This window comes from Cynocephalus volans, chromosome 8, assembly GCF_027409185.1.
Source record: "Cynocephalus volans isolate mCynVol1 chromosome 8, mCynVol1.pri, whole genome shotgun sequence".
NCBI classification, from domain to species: domain Eukaryota; kingdom Metazoa; phylum Chordata; class Mammalia; order Dermoptera; family Cynocephalidae; genus Cynocephalus; species Cynocephalus volans.
In genome coordinates, this window is record NC_084467.1 from 112,839,225 (window position 1) to 112,862,798 (window position 23,574).

Genomic DNA, 23,574 nt, shown 5'->3' on the forward strand with positions numbered 1-23,574 from the left:
TGGAGCCATCTGGGTGCTGGAGCCTACCCACTGGCACTTGGCTGCTTTAGCTGCTTCTGCCCTGATGCTGACATTGCTTCTGCATGGGCCCAGTTCTACATCTCCATGAAATACATACAGTCCCCACTTTGGGGTCCAGCTTTCCTAGTCTCTTCCTTTCCTTAACACCCCTCCCAACCCCCACTCCCATCTTGTGTTTGTACAGACAGTGAGCTCACCCTGGGCCTGGGCCCAGTTTCCACAGACAACCAGCACATAGCACACACTCACACAAGCATGGGGAGTGGGGGGACACTGGTGCTTCCTCATCTTTCTCTGGGGGCCTCCAGCCCCTGGCACCAACTACAGGGGAGAGTGAGTCACCCAAACCACTGCCCCTGGGCTTATGTCACTTTAAGTTCACACCAGTCCTGCTGTGCCCTGTTTAGCCACAGACAGCATGTGAGCACACTCTGTCCCTTTAATGCCCATGCTGAGCCAGATAAATACTCAAGGTGCCTGTCTGAAGGTGGACCAAAGGCAAAATGTCCACCAAACTGAGAAGGTATCTTGAGACTGAAAAATGAAACAGGCAATTCTATGCAATAAAGCAAAGGATTTTATTAAAGGGCAACTTACAGGATGATAGATATAACACCAAGGTCAAGGGTTCGGATCCCTGTACTGGCCAGCTGAAAAAAAAAAAAAAAGAAAAAAGGATGACAGGTTGGGTGGACAACCCAGAGGCATACACAGAGATTCTCTGTACCAGCTCCTGACTGAGCTCAGGTTTATATAGACAGTTCATACAAAGCAGTGGGAAAAGTCAAAAGGAAGTTACAAGCTAATGTAACCAACTCCAAATGTATGCAGATGCCCAGGCCGGCTTATTGCCACACCAGTACTGACTCTTATAAGTTTCTTCTTTATCGGATTCCTGCATCGGCCAGCCACCAAGGAAAAAAAAAGTTTCTTCTTTACAGTCAGCAGGTTGTTACTATCTATTGTTCTAACTACCTTACCCCTAGTTACTGTATAACTTTTATGGGCAAAGCTCACACAAAGGACATAGCAAGCAGTAAGGGCTAAAGATGGAGTCAGTTATGCTTACAGTCTCATAGTGCCTGCTTGGGAATCTATTCTATCACTGGCGACGCCACAGGTAGGTGTGAATGGAGTAGCCAGGCGAGATAGTCTCCAGGAAGCCCACGGCAGGATCCTTGATGGTAAGAGGCACATCCTTAGAGGAGCTGGGGATAGAGGAGGAGAAGCTGAGAGAGTGATTTGCCAAGGCCCATCACCCTGTCTTCCGCCCAGCTCCCAGACCCTGCTGTTGGCCTCACCGATTTAGCACAACCACAACTGCAGAGCCATCAGGACGCATCAGTGCCACTGTATCCAAGTCGTTCTTCTCACTGGCAACCAGCCCCACTCTCTGGGAGCCCTCAGGAATGAACTTGCTGGATGTGGGAACAGGTACTGTCAGGGATCCCAGCCCAGCCCCTCTGGTCCTCAGGGCACCTCCCATCAAACCTTCATCTAACACATCATCCACCCGCCTCCCGCAATAATTTCTGCCAAAGCACTGTTCCAATTCTAGGCCTTGAGCCATGCCACTGGGAACTGGCCCTGCCTTCCCACATCTAGCCCCAGCTTCAGACATTCAGGGATTGTCTGTATCTCTGATGTCACCTAGTCACTTCCTGCCTATATGATGCAAGAGGGGATGGGTGTATCTCTCCCAAGGTTCCCACCCTAAACACCTTGTTCACTCAAGGTGCAGGGTGATGTAAGCCCAATGCAGGAGATGATAGGTCTGGTGTGGAATGGAAGTGCCTGCCCTCCACTCACCTGAAGTGGCCAAGGTGGTAAAACATGGGCTGCTTGTAAAACATGTCCTTGGTGATGTCTACAATGATAGGGCTGTCAACAAAGTTGCGTGCCCAGTTGGGTCCCCCTTCGGGGTTCAGGGCGAGGTTCCAGTCAGTCCAGCCAACCACATGGTAGAGGAGGTTCTAAGGAAGGGACAAGGGCAAAGAGACCGGCTGAATGTGGGATCCCCAGAGAATGTAGTTAAGGGTCACATGAGGGAAATGGGGGTTGTGGATAGCTTATCCCAGTAAGGAGGACTTTCTATCTCCTTAATATCTAAGGAGAGGGGGATTGCAAAGAGGGAGGCATCTCAAGGGAAGTGGAGAAATCTGAAGCAGGTGTAACTGCCTGAGACCTAAGCATCTGGGAAAAAGGTGATAGGGCCGCGCTCTCCGTGGCGCACTCGGGAGAGTGCGGCGCTGGGGGCGCGGCAACGCTCCCGCCGCGGGTTCGGATCCTACACGGGACTGGCCGGTGGACTCACTGGTTGAGTACCGGTCACGAAAAATGCCAAAAAAAAAAAAAAAAAAAAGACTTAAAAAAAAAATTTTTTTTAAATAATAATAATAAATAAATAAATAAATAAAAAGAAAAAGGTGATAGGGTGTGCAGATCTGTGAAGGAAAGGCAAGAGGAATCATGGTATCCCAGAACTGCCACAAAGGGCAAGCTGGCTGGGGAAGTTGGAGAGGAAAGCCTTCTGTTGGCCCTTGGTGAGACTAGGCAGGGGTCTGAGGTGGTCTGATTTTTGAAAAGGGAGACTGGGGGGCTCACCGTGATGATGCTGTGGCTGTACTGCATCCCTCGATCCCAGGAGCCTAGCCGCACACTCTGCTCCCAGAACTTGGAGCCCACACAGGCCTCTGAGGCAAACAGCATGGTGTTTGGGAACAGGCGGTGTGTTTCCCCCAGGGTAGCTTTTGCTGGAGCCAGAAAGTCCAGATACCAATGTATAGCAATGCCATGAACATACTTAGCTGCCTCTGGGTCTGACAGCACCTGCGTAGAGAAGGGAGATGATGCGGGAGCCACTGACCTTGGGCCCTGCACAGAGGGTTCTGGAAGAGAAATTAGGAGTCCTAAAAAATGGGCGGTAGTATGAATGCAACTAGAGGAGGTTAAAGAGACAAGCATGGGGATCCAGGGGGCCCTGAAGGTCCAGAGAGGATGGTGGCCTGGGTACCAGGATCCAGCCTAGGGTGCTTTAGGAATCAAGAGTTGGGGCAGAAAAGGTACTCTAAGTTTGGAAGGTGGTCATTTGGATGCTGGATTAGGGGTCACTGGAGCACTCGTGGAGGTCCTGGGCCTTACCACCTGTGCCCAGTGGGGCAGCAGCAAACGTTGGTCATCCAGCATGAGCAGACGGACATTGCGGTGAGTACTGTTGGCGAGGGTAGGACCCAGGTCACGGGCAATGAAATCTCGCTGGTGTTCAGGGGTGAAGCCCAGGCACTGGAAGGGGTACCCACTAATCAGTCCTGCAGAAGGCTCATTCTCGGCCGTCACTGCCCAGAACTGCAACTTATGCTCAGCATAGGCATCCAGGAACCTGGCAAGGGAAAGGGCATGAGGGATCATGACCAAAAAAGTGGACCAAGACCCTGGGGAACAGGAGGCCCAATGGAGTGGGGAAAACTGATGAGCCCAATTCTGAAAGGCCCAGAATGTAGAAAGGTGAGCTGAGGAGAGGCAGATCTGGAGGTGGAATCAGGTCCAGGGTTGGGCCATAGACCAGGGTGTCCAAAGGGAAGGCTGGTCCAGACCCCATGACCTTGCTGATCTCTTACTTGACAAAATATTTGGCCCAGGTCTGGTGGTAGATATTCCCCGGCTGACCCTTGAGTGACCCCTTCCCATTCACTGCCCCATTGGTCTTGAGCCAAGTGGGTGATGTCCAGGGACTGGCAAGGAGTGAAACAGGGCGCTTGGCCAATTCCAGGGCTTGGTGAATCAGGGGTATCTAGAGACAAAGGTAGTGAGGAGAGAGACACCCACAGTTGGAACACAGACAGACTAGCCCAACCAGTGCGTCAGGTCTGGCCATCAACCCCTACCCTCCCACCGCAGGACAAAACAGAAAGCAAGGGACAGGTTCTGTGTCTCTTTGCAGAATTCCCTAGGCTGAAGCTTCTCAACCCACAGACATCAATGCCATCAGGGCCTGAGGCAGCCAGAATGCCCACTTTGAGCTTGATGTCTTCCTCTGGAAGGCTGAAGTTGTGCAACTGGAAGTCATCAGGGATGTCATCATAGGTGTAGACACGGATGGAGAAGTCACAGCTGGCCATGGGTACCCGGAGGATGTTATATTCTATTCCTGCAGAAAAGGATGACCAAGATATGGGAGTCTGGGTCAACAGGGGAAACTGAGACTTGGCTCATCACTTGGTAGTCCTTAATAATGTCTGAGTCAATGCCAAAGGGAACTTGGGCTCCTGGGTTGGGCCTGTGGAGGCCAGCACCTGGGTGAAGCACAGGCCCTTTGAGCCTGACAGTCCCCAAGCACCTAGCAGAAGACTGGTAGGGCAATCTCATTTCACTGGACATTAAGAGAGGAACCAAATGTCAGGGGTGGGTGGAAGTCAGGGTCTAAGAAAAGGTCAAAGGAAGGTGTCAATTGCACTGTCACCTTGTCCCCCTCCTCACCTTCTTCAGAGAAGTATGATTTGAGTAGCAAATTCTGGGCAGGGGGTGACAGAGCAAGGATGTTGAGAGCAGCAGCATCTGTCATGGCCCCTCCAAATCCCTTCATTTTCTGGAACTTCTGTTCTGGCTGCAGGGTCAGTAGCAGTCCTAAGGACACCCATAGGGAATAAAAGGTGTTGGTGCACAGGGGAGAAACTCCCTGAGATCACAGGCACAATGATCACAGGCATGATTTAGCTCCAGAAGGACCCAGCCTGGTTTGGGGGTGAGGGGTGTAGTGGTTACCTGTGCCTGTGCGATTGGCCTGCATGGTCCCCATGCTCAGCTCCATCCGACGCCCACTGCGTGTACTCTCATAGCGGCTGAAGGTGCCAGGGACAGGAGAGGTCAGGGGGTCAAGAGAGTCACAGTAGGTGGCATTGCAGACACAGACCACCGAGCTGTAGCCAAAGCTCTTAGGGATGCAGGGGCGGGCACCTGGAGGGAGGGAGCATAGGCAGAGGCAAGGGCTGAAGGAGGAGGACTAGGAGAACAGATACATGACTTAGGAGAGACTGAATGCCGGTTTCAAAAGCTCTCTTGCAGGGCCAGCCCATGGCTCACTTGGGAGAGTGCGGTGCTGATAACACCAAGGCCTCGGGTTCGGATCCCTATATGGGAATGGCCGGTTAGCTCACTTGGGAGAGCGTGGGGCTGACAACACCAAGTCAAGGGTTAAGATCCCCTTATCGGTCATCTTTTAAAAAAATAAAGATAGAAAATTTAAAAAATAGCTCTCTCGCTGTACCCTCACCCCAAGTTTGGTCTCAAATCACTCAAAGGTTTATCAAGCACCTACTAAAGTCTACCACTAGTATACTAAAGGGCTACCAAAAGACCATAAGGCAGGAGGGAGCCAAGTGCTACCTCCCACTGCCTTCACTCACTCACCTGATGCCCATGACACTGCCTGAAGTAGAAGCAATCCTGTGAGGCTGGCAGCAGTAGCGCCTACCCTGCCCAGGTGCTTGGGACGCTCCTGAGGACAGAATGAAGAGTGTCTAGACAGCAAGCCCCTCTCCACCCTCGACTACTCTCCTGGGCAGGCTTGGATGCCTATGGGTGCCCACAGCCTAGTCTCCCACCTTTATTAGGAATGGGACACGGCCCACAGGCACCTGGGTGCAGCCCTCCCTGCAAACCCTCTGCTGGTGACAGCTCTCTGCCCACCCCAACCAGCACTCTCCTCACCCCTCTTCTCACCCATTTCAACCTCAACCCATCCCTCCCTCCACCTTTGCCCTGCTCAAAGAGCCATGATGGCATGGCTCTTCAAAGAGAGTCTGTCATTCATTGAATTCCAGAGCCTGGATGGCCCGGATTCCAGAAGCCGAGTGACAAGGCTGATTGGGACCCCTGGCCCACTTACCTCTCTGGAAGGACTTGAAAACTCCATCACCTCAGGATTACCAGTTAAGGAGAAGACTGCAGGGGTTCCAGAGTCTCGGAGGAATAGAGAATCCACCAAGTAAAAACAAGGATGCAGGTACCTGCTGTAGCTATAGGCACTGGGCTAGCCCTGCGGGTTAATTCCGGCATCATTAAGTAGATGGGTCATGTGATGCCTATGGCAGAGTCACATGATACAGGAAGTGAGGCTATTGCAGCCATATCTGTAAAGGGTGATTGGCTTCCTCCTGGCTGTTGGCAATTACATACCATATGAAACTCTGGAAGTCACGTGTGGGTGACAACTTTAGGAAGAACCCAGAACAAAGATTTGGGTGGAGAATTGGGTAGAGGCTCTCAAACCCCAGAGAATGGGGACCATGGCAGGCACATTTCTTTCTTGAGAAAAACTTAAAAGTGATACTAATAAAAGTATTAATAAAGAGTTCCACTGTGCAAAATACTGAGGCCATAGAGATGTTTAAAACAGTCTTGGGTTGGCCGGTTAGCTCACTTGGGAGAGTGTGGTGCTGATAACACCAAGGTCTAGGGTTTGGATCCCAGTACAGACCAGCTGCCAAAAAAATAAACAAATAAAAGCAGGGGGGAAAAAATTAAACACAATCTTTGCCCTGTGTAGGCCCGTGAGGCACAGAAGTCAGACGCTTACACAGATATTTAGCGATAAAGACAGAAACAGTAACAGGTATGCATGGAGAGCTCTCTGAGACAGGAGGGACCCTTTGTGGGTGGGCAGTTAGTTATCCAGGAGAAGATAGGGGGTTATCAACCAGTGGAGTGTGGGGCTCGGGGGATGGGACCTGGGCATTGGGATGGCACGACTGAAGGGAAGGAGTGGTCAGCACGGCTCTGCTTGTGGCCTTCCGTTTCTTCAGATGCTGGTTGTAATAACCGTTCTTACTTTCTCACAGGACTGGGAGGTTTGTACAGTAGTTCAGAAACTAGAAAGTGTTGTATGAAGTTACATTCTCAGTGGATGCAAGCAGGGGGTTGTCCGTGATGTTACTTCATGAACCATATCAAATGAGATTTATTAGGAATGACACACACAGTCATGACCTGATGAACTCCAGCTCTCTGAGCCTATTTCCTGACCTGTAAAATGGAGGCAACACCACACATCACAGGGCTGTTCCTGGAGTCTGTGAGATCCGCACAGTGCCTTGGCCTTAGTAGGTGCAGGGGAACTACTTGTCTGTTTTTTTTTTTTTTTTTTTGCCTTTAAATTATCTCAGTAAAATCTTTCCAGACACACCCAAGCAAAATTGATCATTTCTTCTTCTAGGTTCCCACAGTACTTAAGTATAGTCTCAGTGAGATGAGCAGGGCTCCATTTACTGGCTCTTTGACCTTCAATAAATTACTTAATCACTCTAGCCTCTGTTTCTCATCTGTAAAAGGGGAGTGATAACTCCTACTTCATAAAATTATTGTAAGATTTAAGTGCAATAATGTATGTCTAATACACTGCTTAGCACCACATATTACAAGTTAGGCCTGTGTTTATGGAGGGAACTTGGAGTTTCTTGAAGGAATGTCTTACTCATTCTAGGCAGCCTCATATTCCTTGTAGACAGCCTGGCACACAGGTGGGTGCCACATTGTTGAATTGAACTACTTGCATCACTACATCAGTATCCACCCCATCTAGACTTCCTGTTTTTCCAGGAAATGTTGCACAGGACTTGTTCTTGGGGAGGGCAGGTGATATCTAGTACCTTACTTCCCTCTAGTTCATTCATCCCATAAATATTTATTGAGCACATTCTACTGTTGCCTCTGCCTGCTCTGTTGGGTTTAGAGTCTCCCTCACCTCCTTGTTTCCCTTTGCAGACAGAGTTTGTAAGTTTGGGAGTCTCTTCTTTTTATTCTTCAGTTTGTAAAATTTTTTCCAGGGTGGATACCCCTCATCTTTCAAATTTCTCTTAAAATGCGTTTTGTCCCTGAGACTCTTCTATTTTATTTTCTAAGTAAAGTTAGTATCAAAAGACAAAATTACAACAAATTTATAGGTCTAATTGACTTCATTTGCAATTTATAAATGGAGGCAGCCTTCATTCTACAAAATAGAATGAGAGTTCCCACTAGACAATAGCAGAATAGTGAGTTTTGTAAGGTGGGGACAAGGAAACAGATAATAGCAAAAAACAAATTGGTTAACATCAGGTTACTTCAGTTACTTTTTTGTAAGAGTTATAGTGAGGGGAATTTCTAATTACGCTGACTCAGGTAGGCTGGAATCTCCTCTTTTCAGGAAAAACTGGTCTATTTTAGGATCTATCTGCTTCCTTTAAGTTTTCAGTTTAATTATGTGGCACTTAGCATAAGTGACTCCATTTTGATTTGGTCTGGTCTGTTGGAGCCTAGTGCAGGAGCTCAGTCCGAAACAATGGCCTCCCGTATTAATTATAATAAGGACTAATGTTTATGGAATGCCTACTCTATGCTACTTTATTTACATCATCTCATTGCACTCTCACAAGACAGATAATACTATTCTCCTCATTTTAGAGATGAGGAACCTAAGACTCTGAAAGGTCATTAAATTGCCCAAAGTCCCTTGGCTACTCAGTGGCAGAGCCTGGATCCATATCCAGAATCCTATGACGCACATCACACATTTATTGATTACCTCACGCCATACTCAAAAATTAAAGCAAAATAGGGCTGGCTGGTTAGCTCACTTGGTTAGAGTGTGGTGCTGATAACACCAAAGTCCAGGGTTTGAACCATGTACCACCAGCCACCACCACGCCCCCTCAAATAAAGCAAAGTGGATCACAGATCTAAATGTAAAAGCTAAAACTAGAACTCCTGGAAGAAAGCCTAGGAGTAAATCTTTGTGACCTTGGATTAGGCAATAGTTTCTTATACATGTTTCCAAAACACAAGTAACAGAAGAAAAAAAGATAAACTAGATTTAACCAAAATGAAAAATGTTTGTGCTTCAAAGGACACCATAAAGAAAGTGAAAAGATAACCCAAAAGATGGGAGAAAATATTTGCAAATCATATTTTTGATAAGAGTATAGTGACCAAAACATATAAAGAACTCTTACAAATCAATAATGAAAAGATAGCCCACTTTTTTAAATGGACAAAGGATTTGAATAGACATTTCTCCAAAAATATATATAAATGGCCAATAAACCTAAGAAAAAATGCTCAGCAACATCAATCATTAGGGAAATACAAATAGAAACCACTATGAAGGGCCGGCCCATGGCTCCCTTGGGAGAGTGCGGTGCTGATAACGCCAAGGCCGCTGGTTCAGATCCCTATATAGGGGTGGCCTGTGGCTCACTTGGGAGAGCGTGGTGCTGACAACACCAAGTCAAGGGTTAAGATCCCCTTACCGGTCATCTTTTAAGAAAAAAAAAAAAAAAGAAACCACTATGAGATACCACTTCACATGACTAGGATGGCTATAATAAAAAAACCAGACAACAGTTGCCAGGGATATGGAGAAAGTAGACTCTCATATTCAGATAGGAGGATAGAAGAGGCTTATAGATAACACGCATGAGTAATGCCCTTTTCTTGAGGGGTGACTTGAAACCTCTCATGTAATCATTAACTTAAAAAAAAACAACCAGTCGGACAAGGATCAGGGGATCTGACCTCCTTCCTCAAAGGATGAAGACTTACTAAAAGGGGCGTATTAATCATCCATAGGCATGAAGAACATGAGGTTTCACTGTACAATAGATGGACATAAATGATAAACTGTAGGATAGAAATAGTGTTTTTCCATATAGTTGAGCAACCTGTAGAAAGAATTATAAAATCCCTCACCCAAAGAACAAAGAGGTCTCTCATTTTCATTTCAGAGAGGAGACTGCTGCTTTGTCTGTGAAGTAGCTTTCTTTCACTAAACTTTACTTTCACTATTCAGCTTCCTCTTGAATTTTTCTCACGCAAAGCCAAGAACCCTCTTGCTGAGGGGCTCAAGGCCCTCCCTCTTTGGGGGTCTCGCCCTGTACAGCAATAATATGTTACTGGTGGGAGTGTAAAAAATGAATGGTGTGGCTACTTTGGAAAATAGTTTGGCAGCTCTTGAAAATGTTAAACATAGAGTTACAATAAGACCCAACAATTCCACTTCTAGGTATCTGTTTAAGAGAAATGAAGGGCCAGCCTGTGGCTCATCTGGGAGAGTGTGGTGCTGATAACACCAAGGCCACGGGTTCAGATCCCTATATAGGGACGGCTGGTTAGCTCACTTAGGAGAGCATGGTGCTGACAGCACCAAGTCAAGGGTTAAGATCCCTTACCAGTCATCTTTTAAAAAAAAATAAAAATAAAAATAAGAGAAATGAAAATATATGTCCACACAAAGACTTGTACATGAATTTTTTTTTTTGATAGCTGGCGGGTACAGGGATCTGAACCCTTGACCTTGGTGTTATAACACTGAGCTCTAACCAGCTGAGCTAATGCCGTGAATGTTTATAGCAGCATTATTCATAATAGCCAGAACGTGGGAACAACCTAAATGTCCACCAACTGGTGAATGAAAAACACATTGTGGTATTTCCTTATAATGGAATACTATTCAGCAATAAAAAGCAACAAAAAATTGACACATAATACAGCATGAATGAACCTCAAAAATATCATGCTATCCTAGGGCTGGCAGGTTAGCTCAGTTGATTAGAGCACAGCCTTATAACACCAAGGACATGGGTTCAGATCCTTGTACTGGCCAGCTGCCAAAAAAACAAACAAAAAACATTATGCTAAGTGCAAGAAGCCAGACAACAAAAGACCACATATCCTAAGATTACATTTATATGAAATTCTAGAATATGCAAATCTACAGAGCCAGAAAATATAATGGTTGCCTGGTGCTGGTGTGGGAATGGAGATGAACTGTTGAACAACTCAGTACATTTATTAAAAATCATTGAGTTGTACATGTAAAAGGAAAAACTTATGTATGTTACACCTCAATTAAACTAATAAAATTTTTTTATTAAATATTTGCAATAGGTTCATTGCTTTTGCAGGAACTACACTACTGCACTGAAACTCTTTTCAACTAAATATATTCCATAGTTGGAAATGCCTTAATGCACTGACTAGACAGAATGCAATAATTCCAAGACAACATAATTTTATTTAAGCTTTCTTCTCCATAATGATCTCCTAAATGATTGGTTTTTTTTTTCTTTCTTTCTTTCTTTCCTTTTTTTTTTTTTTTTTAGCCAGTCAAATTTAGCAGTGGGGAGTGGGGGTTGTACTGATTGGGCTCTTTCTAAAAAAATTCTTGTAAAACTTTTCTGCAATATTATAAAGTCCTGCTGATTTGTATTTGACTATATATTTGTACATGTGGTTGAGCAAAACATTCCAAAGACAAGTGAAATGAAGGACAGATATTCCCTGTGCAGGAATGTCCTACACATTATAGAATGTATACCTTTCCTGGCCTCCATCCCATCCACTAAATCAAAAGTGCCTCCTAGTCATCGTCTCAACTCCCACAAATTTCAATGCTCCCACAAATTTCCAAAATGCCCCTAGGGGGCGACTGAGAACCACTGCCCTAGGCACCTCACCTCAAACACCTAGTCCTCACTGCAATGGCCACTAGGGGTGTACTAGGTGGCCACAACCAGGTTCCTTTGTCCCCTTTGTTCAGCCCTCTTAAAACACTTAGTCAGCTGGTTGCTTAGTTCAGTTGGTTAGAGCCTGGTACTGATAACACCAAGGTCCAGGGTTTAATTCCCATACCAGCCAGCTGCCAAAAAAAACCACACAACGATTTACCTAAACACCAAGGAAGGCAACTGGGAAATAAATACAAGCGAAAAGCATAATAGTTTGGCTGACCAGCACAGGAGTTCTGATCTCACCTCTGCCAGCCCTGTACCAGGCTGTAGGCATGGCTCAGATAAGCAAACTCCCGCCCTACACACTGACAGGTACCATGTCACAGGCTCCTTGCTCTTTAGGCCCCAGACCAACTTCCCATGGAGGGTGCCCCCTTCCAGTCCCACTGTTACCTCCATGGTTAAGTTCAAGAGAGAAGCTTTCTCGTTCTATGCACACAGCAGAGAGTAGGTACTCAAAAAATACTTGCCAAATGAATGAATAAACTTTACCAGCCAAGCTAGCCCTGTCCTTTCACTTCTGGTTTCTGATATAAGGATATACCCACTCTTCCTGATTTCTGACACCAAAAATGACCTCACTGTTGGGTGACACCACTTATACCTCTTACCCACTACAGTGCAGCTTTATCCTTGGATTCATCTTATTAAACCAACTTTTAAAAAATGACCATAGTATTCACTGTACAGCTCAGTGTAAATGGAAGGTACTTGTACCTCATATGCTGTCTTCTAATTTTATTTTCCTATTTTTTAGAGTGGTGATTCTCAAAGTGCGGTCCCTGTCTTCTAATTTTTCTCAAGATAATAGCCAGTCTTTCACGAGTGCTTACTACATGCATTAGCCTGACAAGTAGAGATGAGAAAATTGAGACTTAAAGAAGTTAAGTAAGTGTCCCACTGTAAAGTTCAAGCCGCTCTGAGTCATCAGGTCCTACAGCCTCCCACATGTTTCAGGAATATCTTCAGTTTTCCTTAAAGGTTGTAAACAGTGGCAAAGCAAATTTTGTAGTTCTTATTTCATTGAAACCTCAAAGCTCTTTACTCTGAGGCAAGCACAGAATAGGTGCTCAATGTTTGTTGGATGAATGAATGAGTTAAGTTACCAATCATACCCCACTAGTCAAGGTCCTTCTCATCAGTGCTTCAGAGACAGCTGGCGTGATCAAAGCAAAGGAGTGGTGAGCTTCAGGAAGAATGAGGCTAACTCTGAATACAATTATTAGAATCAAACTGAGACCTAATGGAAGGAATTTGATTGAGGATACAGGAAATATGGATTCAGATACTGCATACATGTGAGCCTGTTCTCACTCTCATGGCTCTGAGTCTCCTAGGCAGGGCTGTTAAGAGGTTCATAGAAGGTAATAATGTCTGTGAAGGTGTTTTGTGAATTGTAAGGTTCCATATGGATGGCGGGAACTATTACCCTTAATTGCTATTTAGCCTTTCTTTCTTCCCTCCAGGTATAGTCAAAGGAGTGTTCTTTCCAAAGCCTCTACCTCCACTCTTGCTCCCCCTGGTCAAGAAAAATGTTGACCATTTCTCTCTTGTCCTCTTAAAGAGAGGCAATATGGAAGGATGTCTTAGCTTGAACACTGGAGTGACTATACGTAGGTTTTAAATCCTTGCTCCTTTACTCAACTAGATATGAAATGTTGGGAAGTTACCTAACTTCTCAGAGCTTCAGTTTCCTCATCTCCAAGACTCTTGCCCCCAGGGTTGTTTGAGATTGAATGAAACAATGCATGTGATAATTAATATTTACAGACAAACATCTTGAACAAGTTGCTACATTTGACAAGTCCTCTCTCACACTCTCTACACTCCACAGGACCACTCTGCCCCCTCCACTCCAGAATTAGTCTTGCCAAGGTCACCAACAATCTCTGTTGCTAATGTTCAGCCCTTACTTGACTTGACCTTTTAACTCAGTTGAGACTCAACCCCTCCCTTCTTGAAGCACTCTCTTTTGTTTTCATGACTCCACACTCTGCTGCTTTGGATTTCTTCCCACTTCTCCAGCTGCTCTTTCTCCTTTTCAGGCTTTACCTCCTCTTTCTTTCTGTGGGTGTTCCTTAGGGTTTTTTCATAGGTCTCCTAGTCTCATACTTCATGCTCTCTCCAAAGACACAACCCCATAGTTTTGATTACCTTCTAGTTGCTTTTGGTTTAAAAATCCACCTCTAATCCCAGCCTTTCACCTGGAATGACTCTGTATACATGAACCTGCCCTCCAGGCCTCCCCTCTGGACATCTCACATGAATAGAACCCCTTCCTCCCAGAACCTCGGATTTGTCCTTGACTCTGTCCTCTCTCCATACACTTCTCCCAATTATTTCTCTCCTAGACTACTGAAACATTTCTCTTAGTCTCCTAACCTCCACTTTTCTCCTCCAAACCATTTTCCAAGAACTGGATGATCTATCTAAAATACAAATTCTGAAGCCACCACTCTCCCTTCTAACATGCTTCACTCCACCCTGCACTTAAGAGGGTTTATGGGACCTGACATCTTTGTTCCACCCTCATTTCTTACCTCTCCACTGGCACCATATGCTCCAATCACCTCCTCCAATAGGCCACATTCCATCTTGCCTCTGCTGTCCCCTCTGTCCTGAACACTTTCTTCTTCCCCACCATCTTGGCAAAAATGAATAACTATTCTTCATTATTAAGGCCTCAATCTTAATATCACTGCCATGAGTACCATTTTCTTGACACACGTGACTGGGTTAGGCACCTTTGGTATGCACTAACCAATTTGCACATTCAACAAATATTACTTGGGTAGCTATTATGTGCCAGTCACTGTTCTAGATCCTGGGACTATGGCAAGGAATAAGAAGATGAAGTCCCTGGCCACATGGTGTGTATGTTCTAGTGGAGGTGGTAGACAAAAAAACAGATAATTTCAGTTGGTGATAGCTATGAAGAAAAATAAAGTGAAGAGGTAGAGAGTGCTGGAGTGCAGCAAGTTGAGATGGGTAGTTGTAAAAAGTGAGTTTAGAGGAGAAGGTTGGAGACCAGATTCTGGAGGGCCTTTGGTGGCCACAGTAAGGAGTCTGAATTTTGTTCGAAGATGGAAATTCACTGGAGAGTTTGGTGCGGGGAAGTGACAAAATTAGATTTATATTTTTAAAAGGTCACTTTGCCTGCTATGTAGAAATCAGACTGTAGGGGGTTAAGTGCAGAGGGAGACTGGCACTCAACTACAGCCTGCCATAGATTGTCCCCGGTTCTTCATCCTTTCTGCCTCAAAGTCCCAGCAAAGGCTCCTCCTTCAGCATACGTCACTCTTCCCCTCCCTTAGCCTAGTTAATACCTATTTTTTCACAACTTAGCTCAGATGTCACTTTCTCCAAGAAATCCCCCCCTCTACACACGAGCGCGCGCGCGTGCACACACCCTCCTCCCGTAACAAAATCTCATAGCCTCACGTCGCCTTCGTCGCTCTTATCACAGTTGTAATTAACTGTACAAATGGCTTAATGTCAGTCATAGCGCCCAGCTCACAGAACACTGCTAGTTCGTTTGCCTGCTGATCTGTACATAAGCCGAGTAGCGTAGGGACCAGTCTGTCTTGGCTCCCCACGGTATCCCCAGTGCTAGCACAGCGCCTGGCGCTCGTCCAGCGCTCAGTGAACGTTTGTTGGACGACTGAAGAATGCATATGTAAACCTTCTTCCCACTCCACCCCTCAAAAGCAAGCGGGCAGAAGAAGCACTTGATTTGATCACTTCTTCATTATTAAAATGCGACCATCCCTACAATTAATAACAATGATGATGAAGAGGTTAAGTGCAAACTCATGGAGGGGAGTTAAGATCCAAAGGGTGCAGCATCCATTACGCCTACCGTCCGCGAAGCGAAACAGCAGCACCAACCGGAGGCTAAAGGAAATCCCACTGCAGTCTGAAAAGGCGAGTGGGCGGGGCGGCAGGAGCGCGCCCAGCTGAATCCGCGCCCGAACAACGCCGCAGCTTCGGGACGCGCAGCCGCAGGACAAGAGGCCCAGGGCGGGCGCAGCGGGGAGGGGTCTCGCTCAGGAAGGGAGATCGCTGCTCGTCCGGAGGCGGGACTCAAGTCCCCTCTGCACACCTTATTGGTCTTGCTGGGGACAGACAATCTCGCTGACCAGCCGTAACCCAAGTGGGGCGCACACGTATTAGGGGTCTACGCTGAGGGCAGAGTGCGGGAGGTGAGAACCACGCATGCGCTTCGGCGCTTACAGGCCCGCACACTCATAATGGGTGGAGGGAGGGGGGTTAGATTCCCGCGAATCCAACCCACAGTTGCTGAACAGAATTCTTGAGCTTCCTCTTTAGGGTGCCCCAGAAGCTGCCCCAGTGGGAACCCCAGTGCCCACCGTCTCCTACCTAATTTTGTCATCCCGGCCGCGCCGCAACCCTTCCTGAGGCTGGGTTGTTATGATGGTAAATTATTCAAGAGGACTTGCAACCTCACGCCGCCTCTGGGTAGTGCCCCTCCCTCCTCTGCCCGTCCCTGGGGAGCGCCACGTTGCCTCCACAGTCATAGGGTCCTGAAGCTGTTTACAAGGCACCACTCTGCCACTTTAGTAATTTAACGAGTGTGTGTTGACGACCTACTATGTGTTAGACCCTGTGCAATGAGCAAGCCTCTGCTCTTGGAAGTTTATATTCTATGGGATGACACAAACATAAACAACACAATATTAGATAGTGATAAGTGCTCAAAACATGACGACGTGATAGAACGACTGGGATGGGGGAGGGATGCTCACTGAGAAGGTAAGAGTGGAGCTAAGACCTGAATTAGGTGAAGCAAAAGTGTTTCATGATTGGGAAAGAGCAGGTGCAGTTGTCCTTGTGCTGTGAGGTAGTTTGGAGCAACAGAGTGGGCCAAGTTGTACCTAACCATAGTCTTGGTAAGGAGTTTGAAGATTATTCCTAAGTACAACGGGAATCCATTAGGTTTAGGCAGAGCCTTGATATGACATGATTTATTATCACTTTGCTGAGTGGGGAATGGATTGTTGGGAAGAGTGGAAATAGATCCATTAAGAGGTTGTGAAGAGAGGGTGGTAGCTTGAACTAGGTAGGTGGAGAGGTGATGAAACAAGGATGAATTCAGTGTAGGATTGGGTGTGTTGGATGAGGGAAAAGAAGTCAGGATGATTCCTAAGCTTTTGGAGTGTTGCGCAGATGGGTAACGGTAGTGCCATTTATTGAGATGGGAACGGTGGAAGAAAATGTGCTGCAGGTGGAATCAAGAGTTCAGGTGTGGCCATATTGAATGTGAGATGCCCATTAGACTTCCAAGCAGAGATGTTGAATTGGAGGTTGGAACTCTGCAGAGGTCAAGGCTGGAGTTACACATTAACACATAGATGGTATTTAAAGCCATGGACTTTGTAGGATCACCTACAAAGTGGAGGTAGAAAAGAGAAGAGGGCTGAGGAAAGAGCTGTGGGGCCCTCCAGAGTTAAGCAATCCAGTAGAGGTGTAAAAGCTGGTAAAGATGTACCAGAGGGTAAAGTAGGAGGAAAAACAGGAGAGTGTGATGTATTCCAAGACAAGAAAGGGAAAAATTCAAAAAGCAAGATGCTGGTTATCTGGGTTAATTTCTGCTTAGAGGTCAAGTGAGATGTGGGCAGAGAAATGGTCACTGGGTCTGATCCCACTTTAAAATTCAAAAAGCAAGATGCTGGTTATCTGGGTTAATTTCTGCTTAGAGGTCAAGTGAGATGTGGGCAGAGAAATGGTCACTGGGTCTGATCCCACTTTGGTCACTGAAAACTGTCAAGGATGGAGAGTGGTAGGGGTAGAGCCTGATGAGAGTGGGTAAGGAGAGGGTAGATGTTCAAGAGTAGAGGGAAGGAAGAGAGAAAATCTTTTCCTATGAAAAGGAGAAGAGGTACAATGTGGTTGCTGGAAATTAAGTATCTCAAAAGAGTTTTCTTAAATGTGAGAGATACTGGAACAAATTTCATTGGTCATAAAGAATGATCCAGGAGAGAAGGGGAAAACTGAAGTTTTATTGAAGGCTTACTTAGTGTGTTAAGAGCTTTATAAACATTCATTTTCACAATGTTTTACGGATCAAGAAATTGGGGTTAAATATCTTGCCCAAAGTCATGCAGCTACAGGTGGCAGAGCTGAGAGACCACCCAGATTGTTCTGACCCTTCATGCCTGCCTCACCACCCCCATTGCACAGGCACACTTCCCCCGTACTTAAAGACAGGGATATGCCTTGCCCTGACTATAGTGCCCCTGCAAATCAGAAAGAGCCGCTCTCATGCTAGGGGTACAGGAGTTTGTTTTCCTCCTCCAATGCTGTAAGCAGAGGAATATCCTCCCGACAGCCTGAATACCCATGCAGCACAGGACAGAAGCTCTCCCAGTTTGAAGGGGCAGTAGCAAGCAGCAGGAGCCCCCAGAGGTAGGAGGGAAAGGGACACTTTTGGGGGTATACAGCGGGTTTCTTTTTGTGCCAGCCAGTGCAAGGGGGTGCTGGGGGCTGCTGGTCCCAACCAGCTGGTGCCTGTGGACCCAGCATTCATCTGGATCTGTTCGGTGTGACAATAAGCCCAGGTCAGAACCCAGTCTCCCGGGTGCCCCCATTAAGGCTGAGGCTATGGGGGCGGGTACCATGCTCCAGCCGGCGGCCAGATAGAAGGCGCCGCAAGGAGGAGCCGGAGCTCAGATCACCACAGCTGCGAAGGTGGAGGCTCTCTCGGCCTGGCCGGCCCCACAGGCTCCGGGGCACCTAGAGGGATACACAGGACAGTGCATCAGTATGGCTCAAGCTGAAGCTCCAGGTTTTCTCAGGTATCTTTTCTGGCTTCCCAAACTCTTACCTGTTTATGTCCATGGGCACCAGTCCCACTGGAGTCTGGGGCCTTCCTGGATATCTGGAGGAAACGAGTGACCAGGCCCCGGCCTGGCCAGCTACTCTTCAGGTCCCCCAGGGAGTGGGCAGGTGCAGGGCCTGAGGGCAAGGGAACCTTCTGGAAAGTGGGCACAGGGCGCCGTTTCTCGGCTGAGTGGGCACGTAGCAACTTGGGGGAAGGGCAGCGGGCTAGACGGAAGAGACAAGCTTCAGAGCAGAGCCCTACAGAGAGAGAGAGAGAGTCAGGAGAGTGGTATGGAGGGGGGTGCAGAGAGGGCAGACAGCACTCCCCTGCCCCCCACCTCCCAGGCACCAACTACATGCAAACCTGTATCTGCAGAGGAAATGGAAGCAGCTTCTTCCTCAAGCACTTTGGTATAGAAGTCCCTGAAGTCAGCTGGGGAGAAGAGAAAGAGAGGGACTGAGCGGGAGAGCTGTGGACACGCCCGCCCATCCCACTGCTCTCTTGGGAGAACTCAAGCCCAGAGGAGCTTTCACGCTCCCATACCCCATCCCCAACCAACAGGCCATCATTTCTGCCCACGTGTGCCAGCAATTAGATGGCACAACCCACAAAGACGGGCTACAGTGGTACCATTCGCTGCTGTGTCCTTGCCAGTACCTGGGACTTAATGGTACCGATGGGCACCTTCTGTGCCAGTGCGGAACGTTTCGCTCACATTATCTCATTTGTCAGCAACTCTACAGTTCTTATGGTTTAGGCATTATTATTATTTCTCTTTTACACGTGAGAAACTGAGGCTGGGAGAGGGTAGGTAACTGGCCCAACCTGGGAACTATGGAACTGGTTTCAAAAAACAAGTTCTCCTCCTCTTTTAGCCACTGAGCCATGGATGTTCTGTCCCTAGGAAGTGAGTACTCAAGAAGTGTCTACAGTGGGAGTGAACGCGCCCCTTCTTCCTCTTCAGGGACCCCCCTCGATAGTGAGCATCACTGACCTAACTCGCAGTGCCCGCCCTCTCCTGGACCTGGCGGGTGGGGCTCACCAGTGTTGCTGGAGGTGGTGATGCCCGGGTCGCTGTGGGACCGCGGCAGCAGCAGCGGTGGCAGCGGAGCCGGATGAGGAGGCCGGTGCCCGGGTGGGGTGAGGGAACCTGAGCTATCGCTGAAGCGTCGAGTCGGGGCTCGGGTGGGAGGGGCCGCTGCTGGGCGGCTGCCTCCCCGGGGAACCCGCCGCCTCAGCTCGGGGAAACAGGGTCCCACCCAGGGCGGCCAGCCCTCCAGCCGGTGGCAGCTGCGGGCAGCTGTGGGGGCACCAAGCGGGGGTGGGGCCTCCGGGGCAGAGCAGGAATAGGAGCGGGCAGCCCGTGGGGGCCGCCGGGGCTGGGGGCTGTCCTCAAAGGGGCCTCGCAGGCCACAGTCCAGGCTCAGGCAGTAGCCGGCGCGGCTGCGCTGGATAGAGCGGAAGAGCACGTAGTCAACGGAGCGCACGGAGCCCTGCAGCTCCAGCAGGCACGAGTCCTCCGACGGGCTAGAGCCCCCAGGGAGGTCACCGATGGCTGACAGCACCAGAGACCCGCTGTCCATAGACACTGTGGGCGGCAAGGGGTCTGGGTAGCACCAGCCTGGCCCAACCCAGCCCAGGCAGTTCTTCTCCCAAGCCCAGCACCTCTAGGGCCACTCTGCCTCCAGCTTTATCTCACAGGACACCGATAAATCCAGGGTTCCAAGAAGCCACAGCCCTCGTTTGTCCCTAAACGGCCAACTCAGCCTTGTCTTGCCCTTTTTGCCCGCACCCAGCCCCTCTATCCCTGGCAGCCCCGCCCTTGCCCACCCCTTCCCACTTTCTGCTCACCATCTACAATGGAGGCTACTCGCTCACAAATGCAGGTGCCATCATGAAGCTGAGGATCAAACAAAGTGGCCTGCAGAGGATACAAGGTTCAAGGGACCAGCCCTCACACTGACATGGCCACCCCCATGCGCTAGGGACCTAGATTCTAGACCAGCTTTGTCACTTTGTACAAGTCACTTAACTTATGTTGGCCTCAATTTCCACATCTGTAAAAACAGAAATAATAGTACCTATCTTGCCCACCTCGCCAGGCTCCAGGGAAGATGGAGTGGATGTGCTAGTACTATGAAGATCACGTGAACTATTATTATCTTTATCCAGCAATTCCAGCTTGTTTGGCTTTCCAGGCCCTATCCCTGGCTCCCCAGCCTGCACCAACCCCTGCTCTCACCTGGCTGTCTCCTCGTAGCCCCATGACGGCCTCATAAGAAGGAGGGCAATCAGTGGGGTACAAGGGCACTGGGCTGTCCATGGAGCCATTGTATGTGATGCTGGCAGGATAAGGAAGAAAGTCAAATATGACCTGGAATATAACTCATACTCCACGAAGATCCCTCCCCACCCATCCAGCCCTGTTCAACTTCCTTAGTTCCCAGGGTAGAACCCTGCCAGGCCTCACCTCTGTGCATCTGTTTCTGAGCTGCAGGTGTATTCTGGGGGATAGTAGGGTGGTGGGGGCACAGGCGGTACAAATTCCTCCAAGTCCAGCATGGTGTGTAGGAGAGGAGCTGGAGGTGAGGAGGTACAGCCCAGAGGCCCCAAGGGGCCTGAGACTGAGCGCTCTGGGGCCAGCTGCTGGGGAGCAAGCAGGTCAGCAAGCCTAGTTTCTGGAAATACAGCTCCTCCTTTGCCCCCAAACTCCTCTCTCTTCTACATATATTTTTTCTGGCCCTGCCCCCTCCAAGAAGCTCCAGTTCTGGCCACTCCCTCAGCCAGAACCAGCTCCTCCTTAACCCCCATCCCCACCCAGGACCTCCAGCTCCAGCCCTTCCCACCCAGAAATTCCTCCTCTTCATGGCCCCAACTCCATCCAGAATCGCCACCTGTTCTTTGTCCCCACAGGAATGTCCACTCATTATCCTCACCTCCTCTAGGACCTTCTAGACTCCACCCCACCTTCCAGGCCTACTCTCTAAAGCCCCCTCTCCTGGTCCCAACTGGCATCCCATACTTAACTCACTATCTATCATCTCTGCTTCTCACCCTCCCTTTGACCCCCCTAAACATCCCTCCACTAGACGTGCCTAATAGGTGACCCACAGTCCCTGGTGCTCAGAAGCCAGATCTGTGGCCCAGTCCCAGTCCACACACCCTTGCCCCCCACCATACCTGCCTGGCCCTGGCTCCCCTCTCACCGTGTGCACAAGGTCCAGGGAGAAGATTTGGATGCAGCAGACAATAGCAGAGAGAGTACAGGCTATGGTGGCACAAATGGTGAGCCCACAGACACTGAAGAGCAGGTTCTGGGGAAGGAAAGAGAAAGGAGGAGGGGAGGCAAGAGTGAGAATCAGGACAATGGTGGGGGAAGAGGGAACAGCAGAGGTGGGATGTGCTTGCTCACCTTAAGGGCCCCTCGGGCTTCATCACAGGTGGAGTTAGGGGCAACTTTCAGTTCCTGTCCCGACTCTGGACAGGGCCGGAGTAGGGGAACAGAGGGACAGCACACACAGACCTTTCCATCCTGAGTGGAAGTAGGGAGGGTGAGGCAGCCTGAGTCAGGACAAACTCAGGTGTCTTGCACACCTCCCCGAGCACTTCTTTCCAGTTCTCCCTCCTCAAATCTCACCATGGAGCACTCTTGGAAGTCTCGGGCCAGCTGAGCGTTCTTACAGGAGAGAACAGAGCCAGCCATGCTGAGCATGACACAGAGCACCGAAAGCAAGGAGAAGAAGGAGATCTGGGGGAAACAGGGTGACCACTTAGGGCTGGGACCCTCATGAGTACCCCTCTATCATGGATGGAACCATGCTCCTTCACAGACCCTTTGTGCCTGGCTGGCACCAACTGATGAGCCAACTCCCTTCTTCAGGGCATAATTGGGCTTCCCCTCAGGTGCTGGGCACCTGCCTTCCAGTGGGCACCAAACCCTGGCACCTACCACTAGAGTGAATGGCCGTTTCCAGGACACAATGCCAACCACGCCGGAGAACGCCAGCTGGGGACAGAGTGGGCAGAGGCTCAGCCTGGCAGGGAGGCACCTGAGTGAGCCCCTCACCACAAGATGCACCCAGCCCTGTAAGGAGGGAGAGGGCCAGGAGAGGCAGAAAAGGGAGGCAAGGATGTGGACTTGCAGCTGGTGTGAAGGGATGGGGCCTGAGCAGCCTCCCCCACCCAACCACCGTGCACCCAACTCACCGAGAATCCAGCCCAAGAGGGGCAGGACCTCTTGATGCTCTCGGTGGTGGTGACGGAGGAGGCCACCATGCTGAAGGTGACCACCAGGATGCCCAGGAGCACCTGGGCAAGCCCCAGAGTGAGCAGGGCCTGCAGCCAGGGTCGGTGGAGGCGGAGGTGGGTAAGGCCCCGGGTGCTGGGCCGGCTAGTCAGCGAGCGGCTGGAGTCACTAGGCGAGGGCATCATGCCTGCCGCCTGGTTGCCTGCGCCTCCCTCGGCACCCCCTGGCGCTTGGGAGCATCTCAAAGGCGATGGCGACCAAGGCCTCGTCCTTTCTCCTCTCCGCCCCCCTCGCTCTAGAACCCACCCCCTGGCTGGGTCCCCTGGGGCATGGCCCTGGGACACCAGCTGAGGGGGGGCCCAAGGGAGGGGCGTCACGGAGGGAACGCGGGGTGCTCTCTCCCCACCACGGGCACTGGACGGGCACCGTGCCCGGGGTGGCGATGAGGACGCGGGGGCACCGGCTCATCGCATCTCCCTGGGGAAGAGGGGTGCCGAGAAGGGCCGGTCCAGGGAAGGGTGGGGAGGGTAAAGTCTAGAAGGATGGAAAGAAGTCAAGAGGGGAGGGGTCGGCGTGGGGTGACTCTAAAGGCGGGGTCGGTGTGCCCTCGGGGTGTCCAGTAGGATCCGGGGCCGCCTGGTGGGGAGAGGCCGCGGCGCCGCCGTTTCCTGGATCGCCTACCCCGCTGCCCTCCCCACCACGCTCTGCTCCCCGGGCTCTGGCTGCAGCAGGTCCGGGACTAGAGGCGGGGGATGGGGATGGGGATGGTGCGGGAGGAGGGGCTTGGCGGCGAGGGTCGGCGCGGTGCACCCCGGGAGTTGTAGTCCGGGACTGAGACCCTGGGGGAGTGGGGGTTGGCAGCTGCAGGGAGGGGCGGCCCTATCTGCCCTAATGTGGGCATTTCTCCAGCTCCTGCCTCTCCCCGA

At 49.6% G+C, this 23,574-nt stretch overlaps 2 protein-coding genes across 7 annotated transcripts; both read right to left on the reverse strand.

Annotated features, from left to right (window-relative positions):
* Positions 1 to 596: 596 nt before the first annotated feature.
* GBA1 (glucosylceramidase beta 1) lies at positions 597 to 15,995 on the reverse strand. 5 transcript variants are annotated; one of them, XM_063105258.1, is made up of 13 exons: positions 15,942 to 15,995; positions 5,906 to 6,055; positions 5,428 to 5,515; positions 4,783 to 4,974; positions 4,498 to 4,644; positions 4,035 to 4,168; positions 3,639 to 3,811; positions 3,163 to 3,400; positions 2,626 to 2,850; positions 1,831 to 1,994; positions 1,323 to 1,439; positions 1,091 to 1,250; positions 597 to 671 (listed from the first exon to the last, which is right to left on the reverse strand). In XM_063105258.1, the coding sequence occupies exons 2-12, from the start codon at positions 5,930 to 5,932 to the stop codon at positions 1,124 to 1,126; spliced, it is 1,632 nt and encodes a 543-aa protein (XP_062961328.1). In that variant the 5' UTR covers positions 5,933 to 6,055; positions 15,942 to 15,995; the 3' UTR covers positions 597 to 671; positions 1,091 to 1,123. The 5 variants fall into 5 exon arrangements, with proteins under 5 accessions (XP_062961328.1, XP_062961324.1, XP_062961323.1 ...); XM_063105254.1 differs by having other exon boundaries at positions 1,091 to 1,229; positions 5,906 to 5,979; positions 15,942 to 15,975; XM_063105253.1 differs by having other exon boundaries at positions 5,906 to 5,979; positions 15,942 to 15,975.
* Positions 15,996 to 17,591: 1,596 nt separating this feature from the next.
* ENTREP3 (endosomal transmembrane epsin interactor 3) lies at positions 17,592 to 23,372 on the reverse strand. 2 transcript variants are annotated; one of them, XM_063104921.1, is made up of 12 exons: positions 22,609 to 23,372; positions 22,352 to 22,408; positions 22,040 to 22,150; positions 21,815 to 21,934; positions 21,609 to 21,716; positions 20,873 to 21,045; positions 20,645 to 20,744; positions 20,254 to 20,323; positions 19,445 to 19,990; positions 18,766 to 18,834; positions 18,406 to 18,659; positions 17,592 to 18,314 (listed from the first exon to the last, which is right to left on the reverse strand). In XM_063104921.1, exons 1-12 carry the CDS (start codon positions 22,831 to 22,833, stop codon positions 18,141 to 18,143), a joined length of 2,007 nt encoding a protein of 668 aa, XP_062960991.1. In that variant the 5' UTR covers positions 22,834 to 23,372; the 3' UTR covers positions 17,592 to 18,140. The 2 variants fall into 2 exon arrangements, with proteins under 2 accessions (XP_062960991.1, XP_062960990.1); XM_063104920.1 differs by having other exon boundaries at positions 20,873 to 21,048.
* Between the last annotated feature and the right edge of the window lie 202 nt (positions 23,373 to 23,574).

Excerpts from the sequence above, each read along its gene's own strand:
- GBA1 (XM_063105253.1), bottom strand. Across the intron at positions 1,440-1,830 it reads TACCACCTTGGCCACTTCAG|CAAGTTCATTCCTGAGGGCT; the intron begins GTGAGTGGAGGG and ends TCCCACATCCAG. Across the intron at positions 1,251-1,322 it reads GTTGTGGTTGTGCTAAATCG|CTTCTCCTCCTCTATCCCCA; the intron begins GTGAGGCCAACA and ends TCACTCTCTCAG.
- ENTREP3 (XM_063104920.1), bottom strand. The coding sequence starts at position 22,833 with ATGATGCCCTCGCCTAGTGACTCCAGCCGCTCGCTGACTAGCCGGCCC. Across the intron at positions 20,324-20,644 it reads GGCTACGAGGAGACAGCCAG|GCCACTTTGTTTGATCCTCA; the intron begins GTGAGAGCAGGG and ends TATCCTCTGCAG. Across the intron at positions 18,835-19,444 it reads CACCACCTCCAGCAACACTG|CTGACTTCAGGGACTTCTAT; the intron begins GTGAGCCCCACC and ends TCTTCTCCCCAG.